The following is a 21,440-nucleotide window of genomic DNA, read 5'->3' on the forward strand; positions in this document are numbered from 1 at the left end:
TATCAGTGAGATTCAACTGCATTAGTTAAGACAAAATTCAGTAAGTCTTGGTAGTTCAAATCATTGCAGCAGTCTCAGGGAGGCAGTATAATCTCAGACACATGTATGTTTCAAATAACAGGTCAGACATCTTTCTAAAAGCATGCTGTAGTTTATCCATAAATTATTGTGCCTGAGAAAGGAACCATTGAGTGGATCCAACAGTTTATGCTAGGCACCTTCAGACACCCCTTGCTGCTGTACGCCTGGCTAGGGGTTGCACATGCTGGCAAGCCAGCCATTTATCAGCATTTTGCCTTAAGATAACATCAGCAATATCACTGTTTTCTTACTCACAGTTATGCTCATCAATCTGATTCTAATGACAAAAAAAAAAATGACATAATTCTGGATGAAAGTAAATAAAAATGCCATATTTCTAATATAAGTTGACGATCCAATATTTTCTTTGTGATTTGAGAACTACTTGTTTCACAGTTTTCCAAACTAAAATAAACTTCAATTTCCTTAAAACAAACTCCACATTGTTGCCTTGTGAAGAAAATTAGACTTTTATGTCTAGTAAGGTTTCAATGTAGCATATCTGCTGGATAAGGCATCAGTGTAAGCAAACAGATGGTAGGAGACTTGCTGATTTTACCATTATATGTTTGTGCAAAATGGAGAAGGGGAGAATATCAAGAAAGTATCCTTCTGATTTCATGTAATTTCCTCTTGTTGAGTCTTAGCCACTTGTCTAATGCAGTTTAACGTTCATATGAAATTACTGACAAAACAAAAGAAAATAAACAGTAAGTTTTCATTATTTTTTCTGCCTAAATATATATGTAAATTTCTTCAACTGTGTGGTCTCTTCCTCTGTTTATTCTTTATATCAGAGAAAATAAAAAAAGCACTATTAAGTTATTATTTTAAAAATGATGTAAAGACGGAACTGTGTTTCGTGTAAAAAATGTAATGAAACGATGCAACACTCCTCCTTTTTAAAAAAGTTGAAAGAATAACAAGCCAAGTTGTTCACTGCTTCTGTCTTTATGAACTATGGCATATATTCCACTTTCTTCAAACTAGCATCTTGGAGGAGTGTTTATGACGCTGTCTTATACAGAACTTAGAGACACCATTACCCTAAAGAGCACATTCCCTTAGCCAGTATGGCTATGAGTAAAAGAAGAAAAATTACCTTTATTAGTATAGCCTCACTTTTTATACTTTTCTTTCATCCCCATTACACTATGATTTCTGCTCTGAAAGTGTAACTCCTCCTCTCTGAAGGGGATCCCGCCTCCCAGTGTCCCCGGGGTATGCATTCACATTTGGGCTAAGTGGCTGTAAAGTACCTCTATTCTCCACCAGCAGTTTCACACTCAAATTCAATGTGTTTAAGTGCAACAGACCTTATGGCCATGGAACAGCAAATTTTGAGAAGTAATTGTTTTCATTGTGGTCATAAAGTTGTAAGATAAGTGGAAATGGCCCACAGCATCACAAGCTTGAGGCAAAATGATATCCCAGGAATTCCCCTAAACTGATGTAGAGTTAAAATATCTGCTGCCCTTGAACATTCAAGCATGGCTCCAGAGTAGGAATTAAGAGCTCTGGAGGTTCAGTTGCCTTTAAATGACAGTTTAGGACTTCTGAAATTTTTTTATTCAGTTTTATGAATTAAGGTATCTGCACTCAAGGACTCGTGCAGGGATTTGTTTCCCCTTGTAGGTACTGAAGATTTGGACACCTACGATTGAGCCAGCTGTCCAGGCTCCTCAAGAGTCAACATCGATCTAGTCAGATTTAATTCTTCTATGGATGGAGAGGGGAAGATCCTCTGGGCTTGGAGACAGCAGGCTTTGTAGCAGTTGGAGATGAATAAACGCTTCTAGGGCTCAGTCCATTTGAACTGTTTTAAATCTCTGCCTTGGGATGAGGTGGCCCAGGAGTTGCCATTTTATGTCCAATGACTAGCTCAGTTGTTGATGTTTATACTTCCAATGTTTTCAGTCAAGGAATGTGGTCAAATTATTTATTTGAGCCAAATGTCACTGTCCTGTAAAAAATCAACAGATCCCTGCCAAATTATCCAGTGAAAAATGTGTTCCTGGAGATAAAGAGGTCTGACCACCTGGACTTTAGCAAGATTTTCAAGTAAGTGGTCTGTGTGTCTTAAAATGAGATCACTGCTGTTGGCTAGTCTTAGAAGAACTAATTTTCAATTTTTGAAAAATTATGACAATGCCTTCTTGCAAACCTGTCAAGAGGATTAATATAAAAAATGAACGGATATTTGTACAGATTTTGAAAGGTGTACTGTTGCTGCTGCTTCTTGTTGTTATTATTTTAAGGTGAATACAATCACTTAGGGGAGTTTTGTGCCAAACAACTCCAGTTGCTTTCAGCTGTCCAAGCCCACTAGCTTAGAAACACTCCTTACTAATGCTCTTCTTCCTTGAAGAGACCATCTAGACTGTCCCTCTACAGCTTTTTGAGAGCATGAATGACTCTTCTGCCTGGATTTCTGAAGCTCATACATATGCACACATGGAGATACATCATGACTAGGCTTCGCGAACGAAGATTTGGGAAGGCTCTATCCACATTTGTTACAGGCACGCTGGTGGCTTATGAGGCCAATACGTGACAGACATATCCAGTTGCAAAAGGCACAGCAGAAAGACTCCTTAGAAGGTGTATTCTGCAAGACACGATTCTTTCAGCGTTGCCTTTTCTCCTCAAGAGTGATCCTGCGTGCGTTCTCAAAAGAGACAGCAGCGTTATAGATGGTGTGTCTCCAGGCCTCCCGATTGGAGGCCAGAGTAGACCAGTTATGGTGATCAATATGGCCAAGGCTGAGATGTTGTTTCAGGGAGTCCTTGTATCTTTTCTTCGGGGCTCCTCTCATGCAGCAGCCAGTGGCAAGTTCACCATAAAGCAAGATCTTAGGGAGGCGGTGGTCCTTCATCCTGGAGACATGTCCTGCCCAACGCAGCTGTGTTCTCAGCGACATGGCCTCAATACTTGTGACTGCTGCTTGTTCTAGAACAGATGTATTGGTCACATAATCTGACCAGTGGATGTTTAGGATTGAACGGAGGCAGCGTTGATAGAACCGTTCTAGGAGTCGCAGGTGGTGGCGGTAGATGACCCATGATTCGGAACCATACAAGAGCATAGACAACACTATGGCTTTGTAAACACTGATCTTGGTGCTTTTCTTCAAGTGTTTATTACGCCACACTCTTTTGTGGAGTTTTCCAAAAGCACTATATGCCTTTGCTAACCTGTTGTCTATCTCTCCGTCAATCTTGCCATCCGAGGAGATGAGGCTACCTAGGTAATTAAACTGTATATTCCTGCTCAGTTGTCCAGGTTGGTTTTATTTATTTCTTCAGTAGAAATCTAAACTCATGTATTGAAAATGGTGACTAATTTTGAAAGGTAAGATATAACTGTGAAACTGAAATGAAAGGATGAACATAGATTGATGTCTAGGATAGCCTGGAGACTATCCAGACATTTTATTTAAGATAAGGGGACAAGAAAAGAGACTGCTAGCTTCAAAAATTAGACATGATGCTAAGAGGTCTGCCCTACATGCCTTATTTGTGAGTATCAGACATTACCACCCTAGGAAAGCATCATAAGTGGCCTGTATGGGCCCCAGGCCTTTTTCTTGCAGAACTTCACCTGTTCAAGGTGGACACTAGAACCAAGTCTTGTGATCCAATTTTTACCCCTTCTGTATTCAAACCAGCACATTCTACTCACTGATAACTGATGATAAATAATGTAATTAAAATTTAAAAAATCAGTATCACCAACCTTTGTTTTGATAACCCTGAGAGTAGCTCAATTGGTTAGAGCACGGTGCTAATAACATCAAGGTCATGGGTTTGATTCCCTCATGGGCCATTTGATGGCCTTGATGATCCTTGTGGGTCCCTTCCAACTCAGAATATTCTGCAATTCTGTGATAGAAAATTCTGCTATAGTATGCACATGCATTGGCATATACCCACTGTTCACTGTGTTCCTAGAACACCATTTATTTTTTAAGCAAAGAAATTGGCTAACATGTAGATGCATTTATACGTCTTCATTCATCTCAGTTTGTTGTAAATGTGGCATTTTTTATCCTCAAGATTATATCCACTGGAAAGTGACTTCTGCCAGCATTACTTCTTGAGTGTCTCGTCATCATCCCCAGGACATTGTTAGTGACCATCCTTTCCCTGCTACTAATATCACACTGCACAGGAAGCGTTTAAGATACTGTAAAAACAGGATAATTTTGGAATACAATAAAGTTAAAAAATCCACCAACGCAGTGATTGTCTCCTCCCCTACATGGCGATTCTTGATACATATTGGAGGTGGGAGGGGGTTTGGTGGTTTGGGATTTTTTGGGGGATTTTTTATATTTTTAGGGCAGACCAGAGAAAGGCAAAGATGTCCAAACTGGGAGTCAGTACTTCTGCAGCCTGATATGGATCATTTAAAATACATTGGTCAGGGTAACACACTCTACCCATTGCTGTCTGGAAGATATGCAAGCATGGTACACACACTACAGAATGCTGTCTCTGTGCTGATATTTATAATGATAACACACTGTTGCTCAAATTACACTGTGTTCTGGCTGCTGCCTTCTGTCTTACCCTTTCTTACAAGCAACCTAGGGGTAGGACTTTCCTATGCATTTGCAGAGTGCCTATTGCTGCAAACATTAATAAGAGCTATCACTTAGGAGCAGTTATGTACCCTTTGTTTAATCTCAAATGGATTCTTCTAAATATTTACAGTAGAACAGTTGTCAGACTGAATGCTGGACATTACTGGCAACTTCTCAGCAGCTGGAGGGGAGGGAAAGGATGGGAAGGGAAGGGAAAGGAGGGGAGGGGAGGGAAGGGAAGGAGAGGGGAGGAGAGGACCTACTTGTTGCATTCTTCTGTGGGGTTTTAGTAAGTCAGGTTCTGCAACTTGGTGGCACTGAGCAAGAATGGTCCAGAGAATCTGGCACGCCTCAGCATCAAGTTGTGCTTCAGTCATGTAAAACTGCCTCTATTCTTGTTTATCTTGAGGGAAATGACTGTTTGACGGTTTGCTTTACAGACCCTGAAGTAAATAAACTGTATGAAAGGCCAGTGGCTGCTGCAAGAGGTGGGGGAGCTCCAAATTGTTTGGGAGTGTCAGCATAGCACCTGCTGCTGCTTTTGGGCAGCCTCTTGGCTGTTAGATCTGGAGCGTGAAGTATTCCCCTGTTTTGGTGGCTCCCCAGCACAGGCTGATATGAACTTTAAAACAAATGAAGCTAATCCTGTGAGGCTCAAAGAAAGCCTTTGGTGGGCTTCATCTCCTCAGCCTCTGAAGTTACATTGGCTTTAATGAGAAAGGTGTGTGTGCAGGAGGTGTGGAGAAGGAACAAGTGGACGGGCAGCAGCAGGAGCCTGTGGCTCCTGGGAGGGACCCATGTGCCAGCAGCAGCTGGCTGGCAGATCACCCATCAGGCTCTCCATCTGTGTCCAACAAGTGGGGCCTTGGGCAGGCAGGAGGAGGGGATGGTGGCTGCATGACTGCTGTACAACTGGCAGAAGTGCTCGTGCATGGGAGGGGAACCTGAGAGAGCAGGCATTTGTGTTCCTCGCTATTCCCTACTGTGACACAGCATGTCTGTACTTACACAAAAAGGCTTCAAGGATTGTTGTCTTTCTTTGGAAAAATTTCCATTGACTTTAAAATGAGAACCTTGCCTGAATAAGGTTCTATGAATTTGTCCAGATATGTAGGATTTGCTATTGTAAGGGCCTGTCCTAATTTTAATGTGTGTGTGTGTGTGTGTGTGAATGTGTATGTGTATGAACGCATGTGTGAGACGGAGAGAACTCTCACTGCCTACAACTGTTCTGCCAAGATAAACTTTGGAGCATTTTATATATTAACTCTGCTTTATGTGTTTATTTTTCTTTTAGAGATTCTAAAAAGAGACTGTTCAACTCATCTTATTAGGGGCAGCATGTTTTTTTAAAGAGAAAAACAAGTTTCTACTCTGCACTGGAAAGTATTTGCTATTTTCAGCGAAAAGTATTCTTTCCTTCTGACCTGGCATATTAGATAAGATTTATACTTCCGACCTGACATTAGGTAGTTAAGATTTATTCTTCTATATTAACTTTACTGAGCTTGCAAGCTATTCATTTACAGCATAGGGAATATATTTATGGCAGAAGCAAAGAAAGTTTGCTACAAAGTAGTAAAATATGTTATTAGGAGTGTCCCGTAGACTGATGAAAATTGTGAGTACCGTTGCAGCTGGCTCCCTTCTGGCTCTTTTTTCCTTCTTTGTTATTTCAACTTTAAAACTTGAATTTGAAGTCAGTTTCAATGGCAAATAACTTAAAAGAGTCCAGATGATTCTAATATATCCACATATATGTACATATGTTTATGCTGTGATTGAGAGGTGTGGGGAAGGGGATAACAAGTGACTTGAATTCTCTCCGTGTTCTGCTGGCACTGACCCAGGCATGAGTAACACTGGACCTCGTTCTCCTGCCAGTATAAATCAGGAGAAACTCTACTGAGGTATAAAGCTGTGTGAGTGAGAGCTGAATCAGATCTAGAGCTTTTCTCTATCCAAAGGTGTGGACCCAGACAATCTGTTAATGTCTAATTGACTTAAAGAGGGAAACGCAGAGCATGATGGAAACCTGGAAGCACTTCAAGCCTTTATAGACAGAAAGTTGGAAAGTTAGAGGCCTCCTATTGAAATCAGTGACAAAACCTCCCATTAACTTCAGTAAGAAAAGAATCAAGCTCTAGAAATAGCTGGAAGCCAGAGAACTGGATGGCTCAAGAAACAGGTAATAGAAGCTGATGCTTTCACCAATAAATCATCAATGCAAAGCTGGCCGTGCTTAGTTTAGACTCAAAATTGCTTTCATCTGATGTTTGAAACTTTCACATTGTAAAACCTTCAAGAAGAACTGGCAGTTGTGACAGCTGTCTCAACACGAGGCCAACGACTGGACAGGTGGGGTACCTCCTCTGTCCCCACATCATCAGAGAGAATCCATCTTAAAGAGAAGCAAGAAGCACTGGCCTGCCTATAGAGACAGCAGTGCTTGCACTCTGCTGTGAACCAGAGGTTTTCTATTTCAGAAACTGTCAGACTAACTCTGTAAATCCACTTAGACTGAATATATTGGGGGAGGGGAGTTATGGCTCCACAGCAAGCCAAGAGGAGGAGTAGATATTTCCATTTGTGGACATTATTCAACTGTTGTCACAAGAGAGAATAGAGATGTGCAGAGGTTTAAGGAATTAAATGTGTTGGAGAAAGGGGAAAGTTAGGACCATGAGACATTACGAAAGCTGGAAACTGCTTATAGGGTGCAGTGAGCAGAACTGCACATTGCAGTTCAGCTGATGAACTCTGCAGCCCATCCTGTCTGCAACAATGCACTGCTCTGCAACTGAGAAGGATTTTTTAAGTTGTACTAAATTGAGGCCAGTTGCCCATCCATCCATCTTGATACTCCCTGATAAAGTTGTGGGGAAATGCATAACATTATGGAGGGGGCTTTCCTCCCCCCTCAGTATTTTTGCAAACAGTTCACTCTTTCTGCTGGTCCCTGAAGGGGAGAGCAGTAGATGAACTGGGTGAATAATTTGGTGTCTGTGCTTGGTCAAACAGCCATAGCCATGTTTGATGTCAGCTGACACATTCAGAATAGTTCACACTTTTACAAACTCCACACTTCATATTCTTGCATTTGATAAGACCTCAGGGCTACATACTCTATTACACTATGCAAACCTTTCCATCCTTCCTTATGTCTGACATAGGCTCTAAGGATTCACATATTTTTGTATATGCAAAGATTCATAGCTTGTTTTCATAATATGTCTCTGTAAATCAAATAAGCTGTTCACTGCTTCTTTTCTCTCACCAAGAAACTGACTGCTATCATCAAGTCATCACACCACAACTCAAGGGCGTTCTTTCTCTTTCCACCATTTCTCCTCAAAACCCTGGACTCAACATTGTAAGTTGATAACTTGTGGCTTGGCAACAAAAGGGAAAAGTATGCCGAGGAAGAAACTTGCTTGCAGGTACGAATGGGGGAGTGAGGGCGGGAAACACTAAGGATGTGGTTTTTGGGGGTGACACTAAGAAAGAACAGGAATTGTTAAGATTATGAAAAAAAAATTAAAAAATAAATTTGACAAAGGGCACATTATCATATATCCTGTATGTTGGGCATATGATCACATGTGAATTCCTCTGGTTCAATGCATTCGTTTGCTAGTTCTTATTTCCAGTAGGCTTGGGTAGGATTCAGGCATTGTATGGATCATGAGGAGGACATGGAACGTGACTGTATTAAATCAGGCAGGCTAATAGAGCTGGTCTAGGCTTCTTACTTCCTCTACCACTTGACACTTCAGAAAATGCAACATTTTGGGCCTATTCCTGTGCTCAATACCTGTAGAGGCAAGGGAGAATCTTGACATCTGCAACTGAGCACATGGCACAGTAGGAAAAAACTCATGAGTACACAGTGAGGGGCAGGGTGAATAAGTATAGATAGCGTGGGGGAAAGCTGTAAAAGTATCCCTCCTATACTTTTAGGTGGCATATTGTAGATGTTCTCTGACAAAAGATGCTGGAATGCCTTCATGCCCTTTAGCAGCACCTCACAAAGAGAATTGCAGATTGCATTTCTGCTCCTTTTCTTGGTGATTGGGAACAAAAATCCCCCACCTATCATATTTTTTTAATAGACAGTATAAACATTTAGACTGGATTCTGAGTACATGCAAATTTTTTGCTGGCAGGTCTCTGTGAATTATTTGCTTCCTGACATGAGCCATAACTAGAAACAGAATCAGTCCCTTAACCTTTATGACATATTTATCCTGCCTAAACATCTCCCATTAAAAACAATTGGAAACATTGTGTTGGTATGGCATGTGTCTTATGATCAAGACATTTCTGTTTGCTGATAAAAGAAAGGAATACTGTCTTTCTTTGCTGTTTCCTCAGCACATGCAAGGATGCAGGTACAGAAATGCACCCATGTGCATTGTCAGCTCCCAGGAACATCAGCAGCAGGGCTGCTGGATTGTCACAGGGGCAAGAAAAGACTCTTTTTCACTGTTGCCACTGATTTTCCCTGCCCAGAGCACAGCCTATGGAATATCGCTTTCCTTCTCAGTGGCTGAATACAATTTCCAGCCTAGTGATACAGGTCATATGAAAAACCAGAAATGTTTTATAACCAAAAAGGGAAGGGTCCATGTAACTTTCTGGTATAGTTTGAAATATGCCAGGCTCATCAGAAAGAGAAGAGGGTCACCTACCAGGCTTCCCATGCAATTTTTTTGTTGTTGTTTAATTTAGGATTTGGTTTAACCCACACAAAACTAATTATTTTGTTTTCCAAATGGACAATAAGGGCAGTGGGTGAAGAGATGGAGTTTCCAGGTGAACTAAAGGACTTTGTGTGATTTCAAACAAAACTTCTATCTGAGATTATCAGTATCCATTTAACCTATATTTTAAATGAAAATACTTTAAGAACACATCAAAACCTTTAATACTTACCTGTGTCTAAGTGAATTTTTGTGTATGTATATGAATGTGTATATACAGATATAGATATTAATGTGTAGGGGAGAAAGGGAGAGATGACAATGTATGAGCATTTGTATTTTTATTTTTAATTTTTGGGTTTTTTTCTAATTTTTATATTTTATAAAATATTATATTTTCCATCAAAATTATTAATTTTGTCAGTATATTGTGGAAAGTTTTTAATACCACCCTGCATTTTTTGTGGGTTTGTGGTTTTCTGACACCTTTTTCAACTGTTATATATGCAGATGATCAAAAAGGTCTTTTTAGCAGATCATGGGCATAGACTGTGTAAAGGAGTTCTTCCAACTCTAGGACTACAGCTGTAGAGTTAAGGGGTTGCAGGGAATGAACTACATAAGCTGAAGGTTTACATAAGAGTCAAGGAGTATGCAATGGAAGATGCTACTTCTGAATAAGCTCTCTTATATGCAATACTGCAATTTCCGTGGCTGATCTCTTTTGAACAAGATGTGACCAAGGTCTCTGCATACTTCCAGATGAAAAACACAGTCTCTTTTTGGTGTTCCCAGCAGTAACCACAGTTAGTCATGGAACCAGGCTGGAAGGATGAACCAGCAAGTTCCATACATGAATAACTTATTTTTCAAGAAATTATGCAAGTCTTCAGAAAGTATTATGAATTGGCTTTCATAATTCTTGCTGGTCTTTTAGTGTAGTCATGGTTAGAATCCTCCTCTCTTACAAAATCAAAGAAGCATGGAAATACAAGAGAAGACTACTCTTTTGATTAATCTATTTTATCTGGAGTTAGGTGTGATTTATCCTGAGGGAGAATTGAACTTCTCTGCTCACTGGGTAGCTGGAAATGATGTGATTTCTAAAAGATGTGAATAGCAGCCCATCCTCATCAGCACCCCCAATCAGGGTACAGTTCACAGTTTCCTTTGTAGCTAGCCAGATCCTGGCAAACAGTAGTAAGATCCTCCCACTCTGGTCACTCCCCAGCCAGTGCTTCTAATTTCTGTAAAGCTTGAGAAGGCTTGTGTTCATCAGAGTATCCAGGCACAATAGATAACTTATAAATGAAAGCCTATTTGAAACCTCCTCCATAATTTTCACATTCATGGAGTGACTGGTCTCTCTCTAAGAGACCACACAACCATAACATGTCACCATTTGTTAGATTATTTCCTCAAATATACTGAACTCAGGAATGTGACAGTTTGCTTGTTCTAAGACATACTTTTGAAAGAAACTGGGGCTTTAAAGCGGGATTAGTATCTTAGTTTATTACTCAGATGAAAGAATGGTGGTGCCCAGTCATGGAAAAGAATCAGCATTTTCAAATCATATTGATTTTGTAGGTTGTTAGCATAAAAAAATGATGTCAACAGAGAAAAAGAAAATAATTTTGTCCACAATCTGTCCAGGGGAACTTCTTTTTATGTTTACCTGTTCCTCAAAATCACTTAGGTCTTTTCTTCAGAAATAATATATGACCTAAGCAGCCATGGATGTCCCCTTCGTGACATTTGCTTAAAACTGAATCCTACTGACAAATTCTCACACCACTGAACTTCCCCTTAATGGGTAGCTTAAATAGCACATTTAAATGTTTCATTCTTAAAGTCAGGGCCTTAGTCTTAAAAATACTTGTCTAGGACATAGAACAAGTTATAAATTCTAGACTCTCATACAGAATTCTCCTTTCCCTTTTAATACACCCTCAACTCTGAAACTTTTTAATTGCCCAACTGTTCATAAAACAAACAGAAAAGACAAATGTGTGACTTTGTTTTGGACTGCAAAACAGAGACCGTTTTGGGGTTTTTGTGTGTGTGGTTTTTTTTTTTTTTTTTCCAAAACACGAAATTGTGCCATTTATTTACCTTCCCTGCCTTCAGGATCTTGTCTATTAGATTTTATGACATCTGCAGCCATCATGCCGTGTACAAGATCTCATCTTAGTTCATTATTTTTAGTTCTGTGTTATACTAATACTTTCTGGAATCTTCATCCATCCGCGTGTGTTTGCGAAATACATGCACTTAACATCTTCTGACTCCCATGTTAAATAAATAGCCTTTGCTCACACTTGATTCTATTTTGGAGGGCTAGTTCTTCACTTGTCAGCATTACAGCAAGTAAAACAACACCAGCAACTCATTATTCAGTGGCACAGAAAAAAGTGAAATTAATTATGAACATTCTAGGAAAAGGAAACAAGGTTATGAAACACTTGCCAACAGTGGTGTTTGTAATCTTCATGAATAAGCAATGCAATAATGCTGGGCAAGTGTGTGTGGGAGGTGCACTCTGGAGAAACTGGCTGTTTTCCCCTCTCTGACCAGTTGAGCTGTTATGATAAAAAATGTTGTTGCTAAAGAAACCTGTAATAAATCCTGTTGGGAGTATTGTATGTGCTGATAACATACGTAAAGTTTGTAAACATATTAAAGTGTCAGGTTTTAGTAACTCTGGTTCATGTGGATGTTTGTAAAAGTTAGTCAAGAAATGCAATGGAAATCTTGTTGCACCAGCTGGTTGCTCCTACGTTTCTGGTTCACACAAGAACCTTGTCTTCCTTCCCCCGAAGCAGAGCCTCAATCTATAGGGAAGCTGGAAAAAAGATCTCAAGCCCTACCTAAGCTGTAACTTCCCACTAGAACGCTATCACCAGTGAAGCTGTGCACCTACTGAGTTATTTGGAGAGAAGTGGGATGGATGAGCTGGTGCTTGGTGAAGGATTTATGCTGTTCTGAATGTCGTGATGCACTCCATTGAGGCCTCCATCAAAATACAGATGGCAGCCCTGAGCAAGACATTTCAATTGCCTTTCAGCAGGTGGGAAGAATTGGGTGCCTTCAAAAGAGACTGACAAAACCCAGCATACTGAACAAGGGATTCTCAGCTTAGTATGAAATGTTGAGTTCAGAAACTATATCAAATCCTGGATGTCCAGGGGGTTCAGGTGCCCTGGCACTACTGCCCAGCCTCACAAACCAGTATGCTCTTTAACAAAAGAAAGGAGATTTCACTCTTTTCGTTTGAAACACACCAAGAAGGGAGCAGCAGCCTTGCTGCCCTTAATGTATCCAAAAACTTAGCAGCTAAAATATTTGGCCAGGAATTGAAAATCTAAGCTAGATGAATTCTTCTCTGTAGCATGACTCTAGCCTATCTGTGATGATCTACTCTAATAAACTGATTTTTATCACCTGGATTTGCATGTAATCTCAGGTCATTTTCTCGCACCCATTTTAGTTTGCACAGAAAAGGCAAGGGCTTGGGGGGCCGGGTATGAGAGCAGAGCTGCACAAGACTATATTCCAATGTCAGTAAGCAATCATTGGCAATATCATGTGCTCCCGATGGAGGACGTTTGTATTGTTATTTTTATTATTTGTCAGTTTACATATTGCCTTTTTTTTTATACGTAGGGTTTCTTTAAGAGAAAATTTAAAAGTCTCTGCATGAAGGTATGTGAGCTCAGAAGCCTTCCATGCCAGGTGGATGCTCAATGTCATTAAACTGAAACCTCATGTTAGAAATGACAAAGTATCCGAGAAATGTCCATGTGTCAAGGATGAGGTGGCAATTAAGCAGAAGGTGAGCGACTCATATTTAAATCCTGTCCTAGACACACCTTAGGCACCTATATCCTGTTCTTGGATCTGAGCCTTGCTGTGTTTGCCCTCGCACTTTACAGCAAACTGCAGGAATCACATATTGTTACTATTTCAACATCCATCAGTGAGTCCTGTGTTATTTTACAGTGCCCCAAAATCTTCTTTACCCTGCAGGAAATATCAAACTGAAATCCCATCTAGGACCTTTTAATTTTAAACATGAAACATGTTAGTATGTAAAATTGACACACATTAAGAAGCTTGAAATGATCAAGTTTATAGCAGCACTACCAGAACTTGGTGTAGACCTGTGGTTAGGGGTTTTACTTTCATTTATAAGTATTACTATAATCATTCCTTTATGTTCTTCCCCCTAATTACTCTGTTTTGTAAAGCCAAACTATCAATGCAAGTCTAGGGTGCTGTTTGGAGCCGGCAGGAGCCTGGTGTTGTTTCCACAGCCAAAGGCTCTCCTAGGTCAGCTCTGGTCCCCATAGCTGAGTTCTTGCCAGCAGTGTTGGAATGAGATATGTTTTGTGGCTCCTTTGCTTCAGTGGGTACTAGTTTTGATCACAGGAGTAAATCACATTATTCTAAAATGCAAGGTTGATAGCTTATAGTCTAGAAATTGAAACACACGAAAATGTCTATTCGTCAGCTATTGTATAATCACAGTACAATCGTTCCTTCTTTTTAAGGAGCACTGCTCATAGCAGTGCTCTGTACTAGCAACAAAAATAAAGTACTCATTAATAAAATCTGCTGGATTTTATTATGACAAAGCATATCATTGTAATCATTCTGCTGTCATCAGAAACTCAGTTATTCAATTATTTATAAAAAAAGTTGCAGCTCATGTCTCTTTTTTTTTTGAGAACCACAACATATTTTGCATTAATAAATATTCTGTATTTTTATCTGTGGCATTGTTTGTTGTAATTGCACACAGACAGACTTTTGTAAAAAATGTACATGGTTTCAGCTGCCTTTTGTCATCTGATAACATTGCTTTATTCAGAATTATTTTGGTAAAAAATTGGCAAAGTGATTTTGAGTAGTTCAGACTCCAAAATTAGAAGCGAGACAAAAATATTATTTTTTATTAGCTTTTATATCTCCTCCACCAAGCTTTCGCAACTTTTAATTTAATTTCAAGCAAAAGGGACAATTCACTCAAGGAGGAAAAAGGTTCTTAAGAACCTCTGTAGTTTTAACAGAGAAGTGTTGCTAGTAGTCACTGTCTATAAATGATTGAATATGAAATGAAAGACAACTTATTAATGTTAGTGATAAAGTGCAGTGGTCAAGCCAGCACACTCGCTTTATTAACCAAGAAAGCAAAATGAACATTATAAGCAAGAGAAAAAGAGTAAGTCTGATTTTTGAGTCCTAGCTCAGATTTTATCAGGTATAACTTTCATTGTCTTCAGTGAAAAATTTACGGCAAGAAGAAACAGCAGAACGGGGATTTGCAAAGGCTTGATACACTAATGGCAAAGCTCGAAAGAAATTAATCTCACGAGTTAACTTGATTAACTTCAGTTGGCTCAATAGGTGAAAGTAGAAAAATAGCTGTACTTTTCATATGATTAAGAAAGAAACTGCCTCCCAAACAGGCTATGTATTACAATTTTGAAAGGTAAAGGGCATTGTTTTACCCTATATAATTGTATTTGGAGCATACAATTTTGCAAGTACTCTAGCATAGGGATTCTTCCGAACTCAAACTGTATACTGAGGTCCTGAAAAAAACCCCCACACCAGCTCCAGTGAAGTCAATGGGACTTTCTCCACTGAAAGCAAAGGAGGCAGGTTCAAGCTCTAAAAACATTTCATTAATAACAGCAATATTTTATTCTGCCTGCAAAGTGAAATTGGACATTTCATGTATTTGCTGATATACCATCCTACATCAATGCCTTTGAAAAATTGTGGTAATATATGTATTTGGAGTCTAATATGAATTTTATATAGAATAAGAAATGTCTTCAGCAGCCGACAAGAACAAAATTTGTAATTATCACCCTGTCAGGTACGGAATGGGAACTGATCTGTAATGTCCTTTAAACTCTTGAGATAATAACACATATTGTTCCACCTTATGGTAGTATGATCAGGCACAGATCTACATACATACAGAGTTATTAAAATAAAATAACAACACAAGTAGTCTATACCTATCATGCTTCTAAAGCTTTCAGCAGTGGGTAGTGATTTTCTGATATTTAATTATTTAAGATATTGTTACAACAAGATACACTCACAGTTTATGACAATAATAATGAAACAGCTCTCTGTCTGCTTTTGTTCCTAATGACTGCAATAGGAATTTTGCTGTCTATGTCAAAACAAACATGTTCTCATCCAAAAATTAGAAATATAGTTTCATTGCAAAAAAAAAAAAAAAAAAAAAAAGATGCACTGGTCACCAGCAAAGTATTTACCCTGAGAATACTAATATGAAGACATCACAGAAAAAAATTATCATCAGCATGCACACATTTTGAAAGAGAACTAATACTGAGTAATTCAATCCTGCCCAAGGGGTCTGCTTGATGGCTGCTTGCTTGGCTAACTTCTACTTTAAACTGTTGCAATGAGACACCAAATTATTCCTTTTTTAAAAAGTTGATAAGAGCACCTCTCTTATATATAGACTGTGCAGCATTGCCATCTGTGCCGTGTCAACTCTTAGTATACATGTAGATATGAATAATATATATAGATGGTGAACTATAAAAAAAATTGCTTCCAAAATGCAGTGTTATTTTAATTAATAATGTAATTCCTCTTTTCTTGTTGACATTTTACCTCCACGTGAATTGCACCCTCCACGAGAGTATTAAAGGACTGAAGATACAATTTCACCAGCTTGTGTTTTGTCAGTACTTTCCTGGTTTTGTTTTAATTTATATAGTTATTTTACAAATGGACTCTTACACATCTCCTTCATTTTGAGTTTTAAGTAGTTGAATGCAAACCAAGCCAGAGAGTCAGAGTGTTTGCAGAGTGGAACCCTCCACTCTTGATTGTGACCAGAAGCAGATGCTGGAAGACCTGCAGTCTCGCATCGGCAGAGGAATGGACAGAGGAGAAATGGCTGGCAGGCAGGCAAGCAGGCAGGCAGGCAGGCAGGAAGGAAGGAAGGAAGGGAGGAAGGCTAGGTATCCCAAATGTGCCGTTACAGCAAAAGGCAGGAGGAAAAACATCAGATGGGCTACCAATAATCATGGGAGCTCTACATCCAAATTGCACTTCCAGAGTCATACAAATTGTTTTAGTCCCAGATGTAGGAGTTGTGATAGAAGTATAGAATTTTCTATCACCTTGCTTATTCTAGAGATTTCCAAATTTAGTCTGTGGCTCACTGGTAGTCCATAGGGTCATGGCAAATGATCTGTCGGTCATTCACAGACCCGTAGCTAATAATACTTCATTTCCGTCCATTAGAAGGTCAATGAGAAAGATACCTAACTGTCAATACTAAGTTTTGGGGGCTGGTGGTGGCAGACCCAAAATATTTTTGAACTACTGACTTAATCCTACTTTTTTTCTAAGCAAATTTTAACCACTGGTAGATGCATAGAATTTCTTATTCACTGGTATGCTACTCTATACTCAGCTTCATTTTACTTTGGCTTGTAGGACTCAAACAAGCAACTTTATTAAACTTAATTGCTCTTATCAGAACAAATCCACAAATCTCTTTGATAATGATATGTTTGCTTTTGAACTTTTATTGATCTTGTACTATGTTTAATTATGGACCTGATCCTCTGCTTGCACTCTGTTCTTGACTTCAGGGGTGTTTAATCTCTGCACAGCCAACTATGTCTTTACAACAGGTCATGAGATAGAGATTTAGGATTCTCCAACTAGAAATTTCAGTAGAAGTATGGAGAGTGAAAGCATTGCAGATTAGACATGTCTCATAGTAAAGACTACTTTGGCAATAGGTACAAAATAAGCAATGCTTCAACACCAGATCCTTCTGATGGGGAAATTTAACAAATGAACTTTGATTTATATCATCAGAGAGTCTGGCATAGCATATTCTGAATTACTCAGTCCAGACTTTGTTATTTCTTTATGCTAAAATGTGTGAGTCTACAATACAATACATGGAATGGAGGACTTGGACAGTAAGCAAAATGAAGTAACATGGGCTCGTTGATTGCTTGATGGCAAGTGGTTTGTACTGTATTTAAAAATACACAGGTTAAATAGATATTTGAAAACATGAGTTTATGATTTCTGGTTAAAGGAGACTATCTGAGCAAAAAACACAGAAATCCAGAGAAACTCTTCCATGTAGTAGATGAATTTGACAGGTGCCTTCTTTATCCACACACTGTAATTTATTCCAAGTTGTACTATTCACTAAAAGCAATTTATGGATTTTTAAAGCCAAAAGGATCAGTGCAAGTGATTGTAACCACGTTTACAATAACTTTCATAAACATTCACTCTCTAATTCTTGCTTCAGGCCGAGTAACCGCTAGTTACACCAAAGCATGTTTTACAACCAGTTGGATTTGAAGACCTCAGTCAGTGGACTGATGTACACCATGGCCAGGTGAGGTGTTCTGAAAGGCTTTTTGTCTTCACTGCCAAAATAACAAGCCAGATTTCCATCCTGACTCTCTAGCTGTGATTTTTCAGCTCTGCTGTGAATTTACCTTAACTCTTGCATTTTAACCATAAAACTTCGAGCAAGCACTCGGTATCTCCTTAACGTTGTCCCAACCGGCTAAATACCCGCGGCCAACACTGCTGCCTCTATTTCCCGAAAGTTACGCTGCTTTGCAGGGTGTCTCAGAACGGCGCTCGCCTGGAGATTACACCGCGTCTGCCCCGATCCTAGGAAGAGGCGGCTGCACCGCACCCAGCATTGAGAGCGGCCGGGGGCAGGAGGAAGACCTGCCTTCCCCGGCCAAAAGCAGGGCATCGCCCGTGCCGTGCCGTGCCGATGGGAGCCGAGCACCTGCAGCCGGGGCTGCCCGCCGAGCACGGGACAGCAGAGGTCGCCGCCGGCCCGGCGCTGGCCCGGCGCGCCGCGCACCAAGTGCCGGAGCAAGTACGGGCGGAGGGGGGCCAGCTCCTCGACCCTCGCCCTGCGGGGGATCCTGCCCCCCGACCCCTACCGTGCCCCCGACCCGGGGCTGAACTTCTCCGCCGCGCCTGTCGGGGTACCCCCACGGCTGGGGGTAGGGGGCAGCCGCAGCTTGCGGGCCCCCGGTTGCCAGGGTTTAAAGAAGTGGGTGGGAAGTGATGGAAGCTGCGGAGCTCCCCCTTGCCAAAGATAATAAATCGGATGCCCTGACATGTTTTACTTAGCCCTTAGTGCTCCCTCGCTGCGCGGCCGTGGGGATCGGAGGGCTGGAGCCCCGGTCTCTCTCGTCCTCAGCTCCGCTTTAGGGGCACTTTAGGTGAATCAAACCTTGTTTGCAGGAGGCAAACTATACAAAGGAGGCTTTCAAGGGCCAGCCGTGCCAAGCAGGGCAAGGGAGCGAAGGCTGAGCGAGAGAAAATTAAAATAATAGTACCTCCCCTCCCTGAGGAAGTAACTCAGTTACTTCTCGCTGATTAAATGCAGGCTGTTGTGTTTTATGACATTTCCTCGGTGTCTGCAGCTGTCAGGGAGAGCGGACAGGCATGAGCAGCCTCTCCGCGGTAGGTGCGCAGAAAACGCCTCCTCCCCAGAAACGGCGACGGGTCCGAAGCAGGCGGGGTGGCGAGGCCGGGTCGGGGGCAGGTCTCGGAGGCCCTGCTGCCGCATCCCGCTGCGCCCGCGGCTCCTTGCGGCGCACTGGCAGAGCTCTGCCCTGTGGCCTTGCCCGAGGGGTGGTCACTGCGGATCCGGGCCCGCGCCGGAGCCCCACGCCGGAGCCCCAAGCCGCCCGCCCGTGGCAGCGCCCCGCGACCTGGACAGCGCCTTCCCGAGGGGGCCACTCGCTCCTGCCTCCTTGTTCTTCCCTCCCCGATGACGGGGGGACTTTCCTCGCCTCCTCGGGGCGACAGCTCCCTGGGAGTTGCTGCCAGTACCCTGGGTGCTGCCCCGCACCCTTCGATCCCCCGTCCCCCTCCTGCCTTCGCCCCTGACCCAGGCGGCGATGGACAGGGATCGGTTAAATTAGAAGAGAAGAACCCACTTCATTCCATGCGAGTAAAATAAAAAAAAATAAAAAATAAAAACCTAAAAATTCGGGGGCCACAGTCCCAGGACAGTGGCGATGGGTGACTAGTGGCAAGTGGAGGCTGGAAGCCAAAGGGCCGGACAGCGCCGCGACAACCCACCCTCCCACTCCGCATCGCCAGGCGCCAGGCTTAACCTATAGTCATAATCTGTACTGCTGGTTCTTGGGGTGGGGGCTTCTTGACCGGGATGGAGAAAGGCGCTTGGGGCATACCGGCAAAAAGTTACCTGTCGTGTCATCGCTTTTTCCCTTTAGGGAAAAGAAAGGACGTTCCCCTTTACCAGACATTAAAATGTAAAGGACCAAACTCAGGTCTTCCCAGGGCCCGCGCTGTTCATCCCGGTGAGGTGAGAAAGAAGAGCAGAAAGAGGTCAAAAATCGCTTTCATCCCTCCAATTGAATGAAACTGCCCGCAAATCCGCTCGGCCGCGCCGCGGGCGCGGAATTTGTTTCCCCAGGGCACTCGCCCGGGCACCGGGGGCACAGAACTCCCCGGACAGGTGAACAGCACAAAGAGAGGAAGCAGAAGTTATCAAAGTATAAATCTCTTCGCACTTACTTCTTCCCTGTCGCCGTACCCTGGAGGCGTGCTGGCTGCCAATGTATTCCATAAAGTTCAAAGTGATAAAAAACCAAGAAATCAGTCGCAATTGCATAGTAACCCTTTGAGAGTTCGACTTCTCCTTTTCGTCTTTTTTTCCTTTCCTTAAAAAAAGAAATAAGGGGTGGTAGGCGGCAAGGGATGAACACAGCAGCAGAAATACCTGCACTGAGATCCAAAGCTGGGCTTGGCCGGCTTGATGGCTTTTGCCTTTTTTTTTTTTTCTTCCCTTTTTTTTTTTTTTTCCCCTTCCCCTTCGCTTTTCCTATTGCACTTTCCAGCAGTCTGGCCCGCTACCTGCCGCAAACCTCAGAGTGCAGTCAGCAGCGGAGAGGAGCCGAGCAGCCGCCGCCGGGGTCCATGCCGGACCGGTGGCCGGCAGCATGTTGTGCGGGCGCCGGGGTGCGTGCGGCTGTGCGCGCCCGTGTGTGCGCCGGGCGGGCGAGGTGCCGACAGGACGGATGGATGGATGGCGGTGGGAGAGGAGTGTGCGAGGGCGGGAGCGGCGGGGGGGCAGAGGGAGGACCCAGCCCCGCCGCCGCCGCTCCGGAGCAGCCGCGCTGTGCGCCGCGGGCACCGCCAGCCGCCGGGCGCAGGTGGGCCGGGCCCCCCCGGCTCTCCCGCCCGCCGACCAGGAGCCTCCGGACTTCATGCGGGAGCTGCTCGTGAGGAGGCCCCGGGGGAGAGGCCTCGAGGTGGGGCGGGCCGGGAGGAGCAGAGCCCCAGCGCCCCGGCACGGCGGGGGGAGGCTCTCCGTGCCCGGCCGAGCCCTCTCGGGGTACGGGCTCCCGAGCATCCTCCAGCGGCGGGGCCCGCGGGCGGCAGGGCTCTGCAGCCTCGCTGGCAACCCCCGCCTGGAGGTCTCCACTCGCCTCCCCTCCGCTGCCGGTCTTCCGGAGGTCACCGCGGAGGTGCCGCTGCCCCCCGCGCCCCGGTGCCTCCGTGGGGAGGAGCCCCCCCACTCGCCAGGGGGACGGGGCGGGGTGCTTAGCCCCTTCCTTGCGGAGGGGGACACAGCGCAGCACCCCCCTCTTCCCTGAATCTACTTACATCCTGCTTGAAATGGAGATGGGGAGATGGGAGAGGGGAGGTGAGGAATTTTCTCCATTGTGGACTTCCCCCACGGGACAGGGGTTTTTCGAGGTGCCTTCTCTGGCGGGACGAGACAGAGTAAATCCGCGTGTCCTGCCGGGGCCGGGGGCCGTCCCCACGGCCGGCTGGCGGCAGGCAAGGCACGAGGCCGGCCCCGGGCTGGGACCGAGCGGAGTCGTGCGCCCGCGGGTGAACCCAGCAGCCTGCCGCCGGTGCCATCGGGACCCTCGGCAGAGCCCGGCACCGAGGGCACAGCTCAGCTGCACCTCGGCGAGGCTAGGCTGCCTGTTTGACAGAAGAGTATCGCGTTTCTTTCCTCCGGCAAG

The 21,440-nt window shown here is 43.2% G+C and overlaps 1 protein-coding gene across 2 annotated transcripts in view; it reads right to left on the bottom strand.

Annotated features, from left to right (window-relative positions):
- The window catches only part of RSPO3 (R-spondin 3), a 64,570-nt gene extending 43,372 nt beyond the window's left edge, over nt 1-21,198 (bottom strand). The window contains exons 1-2 of one of the 2 annotated variants that reach the window (XM_064649576.1): nt 21,073-21,198; nt 19,981-20,126 (exon numbers count right to left, since the gene is read on the bottom strand). In XM_064649576.1, the coding sequence (XP_064505646.1) occupies nt 19,981-20,126; nt 21,073-21,074 (148 nt within the window). In that variant the 5' untranslated portion in view covers nt 21,075-21,198. Of the gene's footprint in view, nt 1-19,648; nt 19,930-19,980; nt 20,127-21,072 lie in introns of those variants that run through there. The other variant, XM_064649577.1, reaches the window with a different exon arrangement.
- Nucleotides 21,199-21,440: the final 242 nt, after the last annotated feature.

Source organism: Pseudopipra pipra, chromosome 3, assembly GCF_036250125.1.
Source record: "Pseudopipra pipra isolate bDixPip1 chromosome 3, bDixPip1.hap1, whole genome shotgun sequence".
In the NCBI taxonomy this organism is placed as follows: domain Eukaryota; kingdom Metazoa; phylum Chordata; class Aves; order Passeriformes; family Pipridae; genus Pseudopipra; species Pseudopipra pipra.